Source organism: Neophocaena asiaeorientalis, unplaced genomic scaffold (genome assembly GCF_003031525.2).
Source record: "Neophocaena asiaeorientalis asiaeorientalis breed wild unplaced genomic scaffold, Neophocaena_asiaeorientalis_V1.1 scaffold72, whole genome shotgun sequence".
In the NCBI taxonomy this organism is placed as follows: domain Eukaryota; kingdom Metazoa; phylum Chordata; class Mammalia; order Artiodactyla; family Phocoenidae; genus Neophocaena; species Neophocaena asiaeorientalis.
The window spans coordinates 2136373-2152654 of NW_020185336.1; the positions used below are offsets into that span (position 1 = coordinate 2136373).

Below are 16282 nucleotides of genomic sequence, written 5' to 3' on the forward strand. Positions count from 1 at the left end.
TTTAAATTTATTTATTTATTTTTGGCTGTGTTGGGTCTTCGTTTCTGTGCGAGGGCTTTCTCTAGTTGTGGCAAGTGGGGGCCACTCTTCATCGCCGTGCGCGGGCCTGTCACTGTCACGGCCACTCTTGCTGCGGAGCACAGGCTCCAGATGCGCAGGCTCAGTAGTTGTGGCTCACGGGCCCAGTTGCTCCGCAGCACGTGGGATCTTCCCGGACCAGAGCTCGAACCCGTGTCCCCTGCATTGGCAGGCAGACTCTCAACCACTGCGCCACCAGGGAAGCCCTCCCTTCTCTTCTTATACAATTCATGCAGAGATATGCTCAGAATGTTTCATTTTCAAGAATGTAACACACAGCATTATTTTCAGAAGAATGCACTTGTTTGTACATTGATTTTTCACCAAAGAGCTTGTTCGGATTAAGGAACACAATAAGATTGGAGGTGGTAATAGACTTTATGCTCAGGGGCAAACTAAAAACTTGTTATCCTGAATCAGGTTAGGAGCCTTCTGCAGGCTTACCAATCTTTTGGTACCAGAGCTTAGTGATGTTGCCTCTTTAGTGACCAAAAGTCACCCGATGTCTGTTATCTTGCCTTTGCGATCCTTGACTTACATTGAAGATGGCTGAGTGGCCGCCTGAAAACTCTTGGGCATTTCTGTGTGTCCTGTTATTACAAATGATTGGATTGAAGGAAGAAGTACAGGTATATGTGTATATATATCTGTGTGTGTGTGTGTGTTTGTATCTGTGTGCTGGTCAAGTAAACAACTTTTTTCACCAGGCAAAGCAGCTCTGTGCCTTATTAAAGGTGAGCATTAAAGAATAGTACTGTTAGAGGCAAGCTGCCTAGGGGCTGTGCTCCTCAGAAAGTACCACACTATGCAATAGCATAAGTGGTAGTGTCTACCAGTACTTGGGAAAAGTTAATTTTTAATGAAAATGAGTTTATAGGCTAAACTGGCATAGACACTACAGAGAAAAAGGAAATATGTAGGTATGTTTGTACATCACTGTAGGTCCTTACCTTATAGTCAGGTGTCATTCTCACTGAATAAGTATTTTTCCCTTTTCTTCTTTCTCTGGGGACACTTTAAAAGCAGTTTTCATTTGGGAATTTGATAAAAGATTGACATTAACCCTCTTCGTTAGCCTATAGGGAGAGCATTCTATGGGTATATTAGCATCCTCTCTCTCCTGTTACTTACGATATTTTATGACCTGAATACCATAAATAGGAATTTGCTTTGATATGAGCAAATCTTAGAATACCAGGAATGAAAACACAAAGAAAGCATAGAACTTGAAGTTAGAAATCTCAGGCTCTACGGTTTATTACATAACTTGCTATGTGATGTCAAGCAAGTCACCTCACATCTCTGGCCTTTAAGCCCAGAGTTTTGAAGGGCACTGGGTGGGTCAGAGAACTAGCTCAGGAGAGTTTTACATGGACTACAGTGCCACCTATTGGAAAAAAGTAGACTATGAAAAACAACAAGAAATTACTGGATCAAGGTGGGTCAATTTTAACTCACTCATCTCCAAAAAAAAAAAAAAAAAAAAAAAACCAGTAGTACAACGAACGGTATGGATCGCAGAAGAGTTTCAGAATTTCGTATCATTCTTATATTTATTGTCAAATGACAGATGTGTGATGAATACATCATATAACAGGGTAATAGATTTCAAAAACATACGCTAAAAATCTGTTGCATGGCATAATCACATTGAACTCCATAAGGATGCTTTAAATTTTGGTTTAGATACTTTTTCAATTGTACCTGCTTAAAATAAAAGTTGGAATTTTAGCTGTTAAGTTATTTAAGTGTAATCGTCCTGCCTGAGTTTCTACCTAGTTGGAATCCTGTACTCCAGGCTTTGGCACTCCCCCACTGCCCTGAGCCAGGCAGCACGTAAGCCTCTGTTGGCTGATCGCTATCCTGGTTTGAGAAACAGTGACAGAATACTAACAAATGCCCTCCAAGTCCTAGGAGGGCCACCCTCATCCCTTTCCTTTCCTGGCATCTACACCTTATAACAATGACCCTTCTAATTTTACTTTTAATTTTTTATGACTATAAATGCAATGGTTGGGCCTTACAGAAAGTAGGAAAAGACAGATAAGCCAGAAAAAATACTTAAAACACCATGTCATTATTAAGGAGAAAGATTACAGTTACTAACATTGTGGTATATAACCTTTTACTCACACAGACATATACATAGACATACACCACACACACTCACAATTGTATATCTACACATATACCTATATAGGAACCTTTTCCTCTTTTGCCAATATGACATCATACTGTACATGCTATCTTGTAACTTGCCTTTTTTTTCAGTTAATAATTTCTAACTTTCATGTCAATAACATTTTATCTTATCCTTTGCCCATATTTGAGTTGTCCCAATTGCAGTGAGATATATTTGTGGTATTTCTCTTGTTATAAGGGGTATGTATGTATATTTAATAGGTATGTTCCTAAATCACAGTTTTTATAAAGGTAATTGTTTATAATTAGATTCAAATATAATATCCAAAATAAATGATCAAGGAGAGTTTAAAGTGGAGAATTTCAACTTTTTTTTTTTGCTTTGAGAAATATCTGTTTTTAGTATTTGATATGACCTTTTATCAATTTAATACTACCCTGATCTATTATTGTCTTCAAATTTAAATTGTGTGTTACTTTCTTCAAAATGTTTCCTATTGCATAATTCAGTAAGCACTCTCAACTTTGAGATTAGGTTTGTTTTATCTACCTGATCCACTTCATTTCATGCACACAAGCATAGTTAGAGAGCATTCCTGAACTCATTCCGATTTAGGTGGGTTAGCTTCATTCCTGAACTCATTACTAAACGAGGTGGGTTAGCTTAAGATAAATAAACATCAGTAACAGTGGAGAATGTTTTAAAAGTTCCTATACTGTTATTGGTAAGTTTAATTGGGTTGTTGGTATGCATTTGTAAGGGACAGCTGGAACCAATTCAACTCAACTCAGTTTTGAGCATGTATGGAGAATGGGTAAAATACCTCATTAGATACTGGGGTAGATTTAAAGAATCATACTAAGGAAGAATCTTACTCATTCGGGTTCAACCCCTTATCAGATGCTTGAAATCCATCTAGTCATAAAAAAGACTTATCATCATCATCTTCGTTTTCCTATGACAGTCCCTGTTTGTACCTATTATCCCAGAGTAATTACTAATAGTGCCCCTCTTTCGATCTCAGGTGTCCAGATTGGATGATAAATTTCATTGCAACCCTATTGGTAAGTGACTTTGTTTAAGAACCTCTAGGGTTTGGAAATTCACCTACATAGTTGTTGGAGCTGATCTGAAAGCTCTTTGGCGAATCATGACTTTCATTTTCGATATCCAAGTGGATCTTAAAAACACAAAAATGGGGAGTCTTGTCTTATCTAGCAGGTAGTAAAACTAGGACAAGATTACCCTTAATATGTGTCATGAATGCAGGAAGGGTCACTGGAGGATTTTAGGGGGTAATTTTGTGATGCCATCAATCTATGAAGTAAAACTGCAGCAGATAGCAGAGAGCCTGTTGCAAACCATCCACCCTCTCCTGAATCCTGATTCATGGGATCATGAGGCTAAAATGTGGCTGGATTAGGAGTCAGGACATTTTGATCCTGACTGCACCCTAATTCTATTTATGCTTCTCATAATCTGTTCATGTAACTTCTCTAACGACAATTTTTTCATTCGTAAAGTGGGAGTAGCTTTTGTGGTGGTTGTGAGCTCAAATGAGATAATAGGTATGAAATTAATGCAAGGGATCGTTTGTTTCTATAAGGAGTGGGAAATCTCATAGGGATTTCTTCCATTTCAAAGAAGAGTTTCTAAAGAGTTTTTTTTTTTTTTTTTTTAAATCAGCCCTCTAGGCAGTCATAAGAGAAAAAAATCTGTAAATCATGCAAAGCAGACTCTTAAATAATAAACCAAAATGGAAAGTAATGTGGTAGTATAGAGGAAGAAAAGACTGTTTCTTATTTGAATGAGGAAGTAATGAACAAATTCAGCCAATCCTTTTCAACTTTTAATTGTCTGGCTCGGGCTTCAGGTAGACTGCTGGCATGTGCTTCTACCTTAGCAAACAGGAGAACAGGCATCCTTCCTGTGGTGATCACGTGCTTAAACCTTTTTGCCAACTGCTGTTAGGTGCATCAGCTTAGGATAATTATCCTCAAACCAAAATTGCTGTTTTTGGTAGAAGTAACTTGGCATTCAGGTGGATAATTCTAAACTATACTCAAGAGATGGTTTCGTATTCTGTGGGAGCACTTTGTGACTAGTTAATCCCCCAAAGCAGCCCCATTGCATGCAGGGCCTGCTTAAAAGTTAATGTCCTGCCTTTATAGTGTTACAGCTCCTTTATGGTAGAGCCAGTCAGTAATTCCCACCCTCAGAATCCGCTAGGTCAGGGTCATCTCTTCTGTGCTTTTGGTGCCAAACGCTGAGCTTTCAATTAAATATTTCAAGCAATTGAACTGGTCTGAGGCTGTTTTCGGATAAGGTCTTAGCCCAACTTAATGCTTATATCCCACTTCTGTGTAAAGATGTACTGGCTTTAGACACAACAATGCTACTAGTCAAGTTTGTTAATTAAAAAACCAAAAGCAGAACAGCTTTCTCACCTATGTGGGTTTTTTTAAAGCATGTGAATCTCCTTTCAACAATTTCATCTTTTCATGCATCAGACACTGAACAGAAATCTCAAATGCATATTATCTGCTATGTGTTTGAACTCATGGATGTTTAAGCAAAATTACCTAAGAGATAAATAATCATTGGTTCCTATAAATTCACATTCAATGACCCTGACCTACACTGTATTAGGTCCTGGGAAGAAAGTCTGCTAAGAGGTGGTCCTGCTAGAGAGAAGTTCACATCTAGGTATAAATGGAACCCAGATAACATCTTTAGGTCATTCTGCTCTTTGAGGTCTCTGAAAGATTGGCCTGAACCCCTGTTCCATAAATACCCTTTATAATATTATTGTAAATTCCCAAGGATTTATGTTCTTGGAGCCGCCTCTGGCTTGGACTTTATATCCTTTTTTTGGATTCTTATTTTCCAGTCTCTACTTTTTGAAATGTCCTTTCTCTCCTTGATTTAACGCCTCTCAAAGCTACCAGGACCATAGCGATGGTTTGCTGGTCACCAGGGAGAGGTTAGTAAGTATATCACATGCCAAATAACTTAAATGAGCATTTTAGGCCTTCTATGGAGTCCTTTTAGCCCCGCTGTCCCTGCAATCCTGGCCTCTTCCCATTGGCTGGCTCCTCTTTCTGTCTCTTGTGTCATCTTACCCTTTTCTTCCCGCATTCGATTTAATCCTATCACCTCCTTATGAAATATATCTGGAACCTGACTAGTCTAAGCTATCACCTTCTCTCACCTAAATTTTTGCAATAGCTTTGTAACCTCAGGCTACTGTGAATACAGCAATCAGAATATTATCCTTTAAAAATGTAAAATAGATCCCATCACTGCTCAGAACCCTTTTGTGGTTTTCTACCTCACTTCATAAAATCCCAAGTCTTCACCAGGCCTTCCAGATCTATAAGAAAATCACTCTGATATCATGTCTACTATTTTTACCCCAGCAGGCTGGTTTCTGTTTTTCTTTAAACATGTGGAGCACACTTCTGCCTCAGAGCCTTTGCACTTGTCAACTATGCCTGGAACACTCTTTCCCCAGTATCCCATTCCATTCAGGTCTCTTTTCCAATGTCATTTTTTCAGTTAGGACATTTTCTAATCTCCTTCCTTATCTTACTTTCATCATGGCATTTATCATTATCTGGTATACTATATAATTTACTTGTTTCTTTATCCTCTTCTCTCCAGATCACTGGTTTGAAAACTATAGTATGTGTCAGAATCAGCTGGAGTGCTTGTCAAAGCATGTATTCCCGTGCCTCAACCCCAGAGTCTCCGATTCAATGATCTGGACTGGGGCTTGAGAATTTGCAATTCTAACAAGTTCCCAGCAACACTGATGCTGCTGATTTGTGAATCACACTTGAGAATCAGTGCACTAGAGCGACTCTGTCCAATACAGTGGCCACTCACCACATGTGTGTTTAAACTATTTAAATTTAAGTGAAATGAAAAATTCAGTTTGTTAGTCCACTAGCTCAATGTATTTCAGATGCTCAGTAGCTACATGCAGTGAGTGGCCACAGTATTGGACAGGACAGATACAGAGCATTTCTATCATTGCAGAAAGTTCTGTTGGACAGCCCTGTTCTAGAACATAAACTACATGAAGATGGATTTCTTTTTGGTTCCCCCACTTCCCCCTGCCCAGAATTATATTCTCATATTTATATAGCTGGTCCACTTGGGATTACTTTAGTGTAAGGAATAAGGTAGATACATAGCTTTTTTTCCATCAGATTTTTCCCAATACCAGTTACTGAACGTTCAGTTCTTTCCCCAGAAATTTGAAATATCATTATCATAGGCAGTATTAAGTCCCCATCTGTATTTTTGTCTGTTAGAGAACTTTCTGGTCTTTTGCATTTATCTGCCTGGGAATAGGAATATTTTCCAGACAAAATTGGCTTCTGGAATTATTGAATAAAAAGTTGAACCTGTAATTATAGAATGAGAGAATAAGGTTATAAAGAAGATCTGTAACTTTTACTTGCCTTTCCAAGAGTCGTTTATTAGAAGACATTTAGGCAGTGAGTTCAAAGGTTCTCGTCAGCATGCAACGTTTTGGCTACAAAAAAAGTATAGTATAGTATACTATATATACTGTAGTGTGCAAAGATTATAGATGACCATATTGACTAAAGGAATAGGCCATAATTATAATATTCTTGGCCCATTATCCGTCACCTTTATTAAATTAGAAAAGTTATATATCACAGATAGAAATACAGTAATTCATTAAGGCATATCAGAAGGTTTAAATAAGAGTCAAATTGTTATTATCTTTAAAAAATTTTTAAGTATCTTTTTCCTTAAAGGTTTATATGTTTGTACATAAAGGGATGAAAAAATGGTAGCACAAAAATAGGGATTAACAAAACAAAACTTTAAAGTAATCACTATTTTTGTCTTGTTAACTTTTAGTGTATATTTCCAGCAGAGACTCTAAAGAACTGTACATTTAAGAAAGTAAAAGATGTTTGAAGTGTAAAGTTTAGAATTTTTCCATGAATTAGTTGGCACATTTATATATAGAGAGAAAGAGAAATATAATCTGAACGTAGCACCATTTACTCATAGACCACAGTGGACAGCTCTCCATTTAGTTGGCAGTGAAAATTCTCTCCTCTTCCAGCTTAACTGTATTTGTAATTATATTGTGTTTTTCTAGGCATTACCTAATCCTTCTTAAGTTTATTTACTATCAGGGAAAGAAGTACCATTTTCCAAATCTAGAATCGGTACGTAGAATCAAATTGCTATCATAGAGTACTATGTTACGAAAAAATGAACTTCAGCAATACCATTATGCTAGTTTTTCTCTCAATGAAATTAAATATGTACTATCCAAAGCCAAAATTTGGGAAATTATAGAAAATTTATGTATGAACATACTAGATAGCTCAAGAGAAGGACATAAAACTCCTAAATATTACTGTGCAAGCATTTAATAAAGATATGGGAAATGTATTTTGGGTATTGAAACATATTCCAGAGAACATTTTTTTACTGAGGGACTTAGTCTTTTATTTATTTATTTTTGTTGGTATATGTATAATGGGTACAACTTGTATGTGGGAGAGAGAAGGGAGGTGAGTGTACTATTATGAAATATACCTCTTTTTCCCAAATCAACTGGAATGGCTTAAGAATGGGCAACAACCGTAGAAGGTGAGGGTGAGGTAGGGTCTGAATCCAGGGGATGGTTTGAAAATCTATATAAAGTGTTTGACCTCAAGACCACACAGTGCCAGACAACTAATCCTTCCCCAGCAGGACACTGCCTGTCTGAATGTTGAACCAGAGAGGCTACATACCTGGGAGTTCCACTTAGGAGACTGGGAATGAGGTGCATATGAAAACAGATTACTAAATTAAAAATAGCATGCTGAACAGTGAGATTTTTAGCCTCATTTCCCTGTCAACTTTCTAAAAAGCTGGTAGCTGGGTTCATATATCTACTCAAGAAATTGGAGAATTATTTTTTATTGATAGTTATACCTCCCATTGGAAAAAAAAATAGCTGGCCACCTGATTACCCTCAAATGAAGCCCATCAACCTATATACCTAAGTTCATGAAAATAGGACTTTTACACAGTGTTTTAGTGCCTCAGTCTTAAATACAATCTAATAGCTTAGGATCTCCAGATGTTTGAGGAAAGCACATAATACAAAAGATTTTTTGGCGTGCTTTCCTTAAAGGCTGACAGTTAAGAAAGAATTGGAGCAGAAACTAACACACCATTGTAAAGCAGTTATACTACAATAAAGATGTTAAAAAAAAAAAAAGAAAAAGAATTGGAGACCACACTGTTCTGTTGATGCTGTGAATGGAAACAAAAGTCTGTGTCAACAGTTGGCGTCTGCGGAAACCGAAGCAAAAAATTAAGAAGTGTCTCTGAATCTCAAGTTGGATTAACAATTCCCTATAGAGATAGGTTATGTATTACCATTAGTGTTTAACACTTAATCACTATTTAAAATTATCTCATACATTTACTTGGTTATTTTTTCATTGTCTAGCATAAGAGTCCATAAACTTTTTCTGTCAAGACCCAGATAGTAAAAATATTAGGTTTTGTGGGCCGTACAGTTTCAGTCACATCTACTCAAATCTGCCATTGTAACACAAAAGTAGCCCTAGATATTATGTAAACAAATGAGCATGGCTGTGTGCCAGTAAACCTTTATTTACAAAAAACAGGCTGTGGGCCCACTTTGACCTGCAGACTGTAGTTTGCTGACATTTGGTCTAGTCCATCTAGCAGAGTATTAGATCTATGAGAGAAGGTATGCTATAACAGTTGTACTATGTCTCCAGTGCCTAGAAAATATTAAATGCTGTTTGAATGAATTAAGAAATCTGTACGACACTCTTCTTTAGGATTTGTGGGCTTCCTCATGTAGATTCTTTCTATGCTTTCTAAAGCCCAAAGGGTGATAATACTTCATGCTTATGAGAACCAGTTTATAAGCTAAAGATTGCTCATATTCCAAATGACATTGTAAAGGAGCATCTGCTAAACCAAGTGACTGCTTTTGGATAAGGAAGGGCTTTTCCTTCTACTGAAATCTATGATATGAAGACAAGTTGGCAGATAAAATATACAGAAGTTTTAAACCAACACAAGGATCCAAGCTCTCTTGAATACTATTCAGAGGTTTTAAACTATTATAATTTTGTCTGCTTAAATAGCTTGTAGTTAGATTTTTCAGCTGCTTTCACACATAGTATTTTGCAGCCTTGTTTTATCTACTGAGGACAAGAGGCCCTAGGAAAAAAGCTTGAAACAATAAATTTAACAGTTAATGAAATTGTTCTATGATCAGTATTACTCTTGTTTTACAGTAAACCTATGATGGACTTGTTGATATTCCTCTGTGCACAGTATCACTTAAATCCATCAAGTCACACAATTGATCTGCTGTCAGCTGAAAAGAACCCCATTAAATTTAAGCCAAACACACCAGTAGGAATGTTGGAGGTAGAAAAAGTAATTTTAAAGCCAAAAATTTTGGATAAGAAAAAACCTACACCTATAATACCAGAGGTAAGATTTTCACTGTAAATTTTGGTGTCTCACAGCTAAAATACTAAGTTGATTTTTTTAGTCATTATCTGCAGCTCATTGCAAATGAAATAAAATTGCCTTTCCTGGTCAAATTCGACGTAAACATGGCTATTGTGTTTTCCTGGGCCACTTTGTTTACAATTCACTTAGTTGTTTATCCTTGGATTAACTAGAATTTGGGGAATACTTCAGATTTTAGATGCTCTAAAGTGATCTATATGATAGTATCAGAATCTGACAATTATTACTATATTTTAAGCTACTCTTTTAAAACGTTTATATTAAAAAAGGTTTTATACTCTTTTAATACAAATTCCTTTAAGAATTTATTAAAATAATTTTTTCGGCTTTGGTAAGCCATAGTTGTAATTTATTTAAATTATTGTTAATTTGAGCTACATGATGGCTCCGTTTTCTGTGATGTATGAATTTTAAGCAAAACGTTTTAACCACAGTGATTCTAATATCATCAATTCTCCTTTATTTATAAAATTGTTCTTTTTCTGTAAGCAACAGGGGTAGAAGTTTATGGGTTTCTAGAAATACTCTTTCATTAGGAATGATATTAACCATTTTTAACTTCACAAAATATATAAAGGTTTACATATTAAATTAGTAGTTCATTTACATATGACTTGAGTAATACATTCTCATATTTTCTTCAAAAAATTAACTTTTTTGGACAATACTAAAACATCTGCTTTCTATAAAATATGAATATTAAATATTCACCAGGATACTGGGCTATTTTCTAGCAAGATATACATGCTACTTATCTAAATGGAAATAGTATTATTTATGCTATAACATGGGACTATATATGGTATTTTAGTTTTATGAATACATGTTAAACTTTGAAGATCTGCAATCTGTAGGTTTCACTTAAGATGGTCACATGTTTCTAAATTCCATTTACATATAGAATTTAATTGTTACATTAAAATGTGGAGATGCTTAAAATCTTCTCAATAATTTTGAATTAGCAGTATTAAATATTTAAATGAGGACTATTGTAATATTCTTTACTAATATATTAAAATTAACCAAAGTAGTAATAATAATAGTGACAACAACAATAGGTAGTCACAATAGTTAATGTTTACTTATTGATAATTTACAATGTGCCAGACACTGTGTTAAGCTCTTTATAATGGATTAACTCGTTTATCTTACCTCAAATAAGAGAAGTTCAAAAATGTTAATGTCTTAATTAAAATATCCCTGTTTTTTTCATTGAGACAACTGACCATTAGAAAGATAAATATTTCTCAACTAAAAACAATAGAATAAAACATATATAATTCTATTATTATGTATGTTTGCTAATTTTGTTTTTTTGTTGTTGTTTTTTTTGGTTTGTTTTTTGGGTTCGCGGGCCTCTCACTGTTGTGGCCTCTCCCGTTGCGGAGCACAGGCTCCGGACGCGCAGGCTCAGCGGCCATGGCTCACAGGCCCAGCCGCTCCGCGGCATGTGGGATCTTCCCAGACCGGGGCACGAACCCGTGTCCCCTGCATCGGCAGGCGGACTCTCAACCACTGCGCCACCAGGGAAGCCCTGTTTGCTAATTATAAAGTAAATATTATATGGAATAAAGCAAAAACATCTGTAGGACTAGATATGAGGCTTTTATGTTTCTTTTTGGATTTAAATCTACTTAATACTTTACAAGAGTTATGAATTTAATCTAGATTACTTAATAAGCAAACTATTTCTAAGAATCTGGTTTGGATTTAGGAAGTAACATTAATCAAAAAGAAAATTTTACAACAAAGTAGAAAAACACTGTTTATCATACCAATATATAATTGTAGATTATCTCATTGTTCTAGATGTCATTGTAGAAAGTTTGTTTCAGTAAATCATGGTATAACTCTGGCTTTAATCTGTGTTTCAGAAAACTGTGAGAGTAGTGATCAATTTTAAGAAAACGCAGAAGACGATAGTGAGAGTTAGCCCACATGCACCACTTGAAGAACTTGCCCCTGTTATATGCAGCAAATGTGAGTTTGATCCATTACATACACTATTATTGAAGGACTATCAGTCTCAGGAGCCCCTCGACTTGACAAAATCTCTTAATGAGCTGGGACTAAGAGAATTATATGCCATGGATGTCAGCAGAGGTAAGTAGACTTTTCATGTTATTCATTTGGTGCATATATGTGCATGTTTTGTGTTTTTGTGTAAGTGTTCTCAAGTTCATAATGGCACGTTAATGGATCCTGTAGTAAAGTCACTACATGTCACTGGGAATAAGAAGAGAAAACTAAATGTAGTAAAATTTAACTTGAGTTCAGTTATTCAAATTGGAATAAAAACATGTCTTTCTTAGCTGTCATCCACATCTTACACCTTTCCATCTACCTATGAATATTTGGGCTGTAATTTAACTTAATTCTTTGTGGTTTTAAGATTTAAACAGAAAATTAAAGTTTACATGTAAAGTCGTTGTTCTAAAGAAGTGTGAATTACAATAGACTCGCCATGGATTTGTCTGAGTCTTAATTATCTTTCAAATTTGGGAGTTTCTTGACAAACTTTTTTCTAAGTTCAGCACCCAAAATCAACTGGCTTATAAAATGAATCCGTCTACTTACAAAAATCTTCTAAATAGGAATAGCTTAGAGTGTAAATCTATAGAAATAATGTATTAAAATTTGGAGATTTTTAGATAATGTTGGTTTCTATGATGTCTGATAGGTAAATGAAAGTTTATTCAACACAAATCTGTTTTATTAGGAGAAATAAAAGTTTAGTGAAGAATGATTACTTACACCCTCTGTGTATAGAGAACTTCAAACTTTATCCTGAGATTGTGGCTTTAAATAATCCATAAATGACTATTTCAACTCAGTGATGTTTTATACTTGAACAAACATTATCTTTTCAGCCAATTTACCCTCTTTTACCCCCTCCTTCTGTAGCCACTTCTGTTACTGCCTTCAATAAGTCATCTTTACAAGGTAAGACACATGAATCAGTAGAAACAGATTATAATATGAAATCTCTATTTCTATTGGGTAAATTGAAAACAAGATTATAATATGAAATCTCTATTTCTATTGGGTAAATTGAAAACAAGCTGCTAATTTTACCTGTTTTCTTATCATTACTAATATGTACATTCTGTAAAAGATTTTAATTTAGAAAGTCTTTGGTTTTTATTTCCTGAAAAATAGTTTAAAGCCCCCTACCTTGATTTCTGAATTTAATTTCAGTAATTACATTTCAATAATTGTTTGAAAATTAATATCATCTTAAGAATAACAAAAACATATTCTTGACTCAGACAGAAAATGATGTTGCTATGATCTTTATTGTGTACATATACTGATAACTTGGTGGTTCCATGGAAGAGTCTCAGATTATTTCTTTTGAAACAGTTATTCAGAATTATAAGGGTATATTCATCATAGGAAATGTTTGCAACCATTAAATTGTTTGTGAATATTTTGTAATAACATGGAAAGTGCTTATGCTAAAATCAGCTTTTAAAGCTTTTTAAATGTTTAATACAGTATGTTTTAAAAAAAAGCTTTTACATGAAATTTCTGAAAAGAAATACAAAAAAAATTTAAGAGTTGATACCTTTAGGTGGTAGGGCGATGGGTGAATTTTTGTCATCCTCCTTTTCTTTATTTTTTTTAAAGTTTACTTTATTTAAAAAAAATTTTGATTTACAAGGTTGTGTTAGTTTCAGGTGTACAGCAAAGTGAATCAGTTATACATATATCCACTCTTTTTTAGATTCTTTTCCCATATAGGTCATTACAGAGTACTGAATAGAGTTCCCTGTGCTATACAGTAGGTCTATTTTATATATATCCTTCTTTTCTTTATATTATAGAATTTTTTAATGGAAATGTATTACTTTCATAGAGGAAAACTTTATTAAAAATTAGCCGTTAATAATAAAGTCTGGAAATCTGTTTCCCCATTAAAAAAGGATAGGCTCAGATAATTGATTACTATAATAATTACCCCCTACTAAAAAAAACAATAAAGTGTACACATTATACATTATTGGATTATTGGAATCTTCTTTCTTTACCACTTCCAATTTTTTTTATAACACAATGAGCCTCGCAATTCCAAGAATTAAGCCCACATCAGTAATAGTGTGATTATTTTTAGCGGCTGTCATGAAGACTAGCCTAATCAAAGGAGTTGAAAATTCTTATGTTTGTAAAGTATATACTGGCTAATAATCAGAAGATAGGCATGTTAATTCTGACACTACATTAGCTTTCAAGCTCATTGGCAAACTGATAGGGCAAATGCTTTATTTGTGTGGATCTCACCTTCCACTTCTATAATAATCTAGAGGTAGGAAAAAGTGTCCTCTGGTTCTTCCAGCAACAGCATTCTGTTACTTGTACTTGGCTTTTGCTTCTAACTTTGCCAGTCTCTACATACATAACCGAAAGCAAATTCCATAATCTTGTTGGCCTCAGTTTGAAGGTGTTGAATGCATTGATTTCTAATATCCCCTCCAGCTAAAAAAAAGTATGTGGTTTATGCAGAGTATTAAATGTTGTGAACATAATCTTAAGAGATTGTAACAGGAAAATGTAAAAAAAGCTCCTTTTACAGTGTCAAAATCTACAGGGTCAGTGTTGTAAATGCTCCTGCCTCCTTATTTTGTCCGATATTATCAGAAGGCTTAGAACTTTGTGTGCAATTATTTACAGCCTCTCTTTGGGAAATAGGAAACTACAGTATTTGAGTTGCTTTTCTAAGTAAGCTCAACTCCTTGTCTTCGTGTTTAACTCTGACTTGTAGTGATCCCTGAAAGTGAGCTTTAGGTGAAGACGTAGGAGTTAACCAGAGTAGAGGATGCCCAGATGCCTGGAAATTGCTTTACCAAAAATAACCACACGAGTACTCGGGTTATAGTTATTGTGCTGTACCACCATGTGAACTTTCTCTTTACTGTTCCAACTAAATTTAATTGTATATCTACATTCAATTAATGGAGGAGTCTATCTTAAAATGAAAGAGTAGCATTTCTTAAAAAAAAAAAAGTCAGAGGTATTACACATCATCTTGAAATGGATACTGGATTCAGTTCTACTATTTAATGTCTGTTTTTCTTGGTGCCAGTTATTCAGACTTTCTGGTCACCATCACTAAGGCCTCAGATGTGTAATGAGATAGTACCATCTACTTCCAATTCTTTACATTCCCTAACTTATAAAAAGAAATCGGAATAACAACTCGTGACACCTACCTCATAGGATTGTTCTAAAGAGTGAGTTAGGCTTGTGAAAAAATCTTTAACCACAAAGTGCTGTCCACATGTCTATTACTATTAATTGTTAGCATTGTCAGCATTGTATAGCATGCATAGTGCTTATTTAATATTTGAAGCGTCAGATTTATGAAGTTTTAATCTGTGAAATATAGTTCTCCTTTAGTGTCTTATTGAGGAAAATTGCATTAATGTATTTATTGGTGTTAACTATGTTTGCTTCCATGGAATAACTCCTACTTTGTCATAATTTATTTAATTTTTTAAACATTTCCTTTAAATAAAAAGACTATACATTTACTCCTAAGAAAGGGCTATGTATTTGAGACTTTACATTGAGCTGTAAGTTCTGCTACAGATATATCCCACAAATGTCAATATATAGTACTTTGTCTCCAGTGTCACTGAAATTATACTGTGGTTTACCATAAAACCCATATGTGTTTCATAGGAGAAATCTTTTTAAAATTTATAAATCCCTACTCCTGTGTGTCTCTCTCTCTTTAAAATTTGCAACTTATCTGTTGAAGAAACCAGGTCATTTGTCTTATGGTGTTTCCCACATTCAGAATTTTGCTGATTGCATCCTGTGGTGCCACTTACATGTTTCTTTATCCTCTGCTTCCTGTAAATTGATTGTTAAATTTAGACTTGATCAGATTTGGGTGAGATATTTTTGCTAAGAATATTTCATGGATGGTATTGTGTATTTCCATTAACAGACCTGTAATAACAAGTTACCTTTTTTTGATGTTAGCCATCAATAATCTTCGCTTATGTCTTTTTTTTTAACTGTAGTTGATTTACAATGTTGTGTTAATATCTGCTGTACAGTAAAGTGATTCAGTGATACATATACATACATTCTTTTTTATATTCTTTTCCATTATGGTTTATCACAAGATATTAAATATAGTTCCCTGTGCTATACAGTAGGACCTTGTTGTTTATCCATTTTATATATAATAGTTTGCATCTACTGACTCCAAACTCCCAGTCCATCCCTTCCCCTCCCCACCCCCATCTTAGCAACCACAAGTCTGTTCTCTATGTCTGTGAGGCTGCTTCTGTTTCATAGGTGGATTCATTTGTGTCATATTTTAGATTCCACATATAAGTGATATCATATGGTATTTGTCTCTCTCTTCCTCACTTACTTCACTTAGTATGATAATCTCTAGGTCCATCCATGTTGCTGCAAATGGCATTGTTTCATTCTTTTTATGGTCGAGTAGTATTCCATTGTATATATGTACCACAT

The 16282-nt window shown here is 34.8% G+C and overlaps 1 protein-coding gene across 7 annotated transcripts in view; it reads left to right on the top strand.

The window, feature by feature from the left end:
* Positions 1–16282, top strand: part of COBLL1 (cordon-bleu WH2 repeat protein like 1) — a 159770-nt gene that overhangs the window by 101272 nt on the left and 42216 nt on the right. For 4 of the 7 annotated variants that reach the window (XM_024735915.1, XM_024735913.1, XM_024735914.1 and 1 more), the window contains 3 exons: positions 9547–9748; positions 11665–11893; positions 12695–12733. In XM_024735915.1, coding sequence (XP_024591683.1) covers positions 9547–9748; positions 11665–11893; positions 12695–12733 — 470 coding nt within the window. Of the gene's footprint in view, positions 1–3245; positions 3286–9546; positions 9749–11664; positions 11894–12694; positions 12734–16282 lie in introns of all 7 variants that reach the window. The other 3 variants (XM_024735916.1, XM_024735917.1, XM_024735919.1) reach the window with 2 other exon arrangements.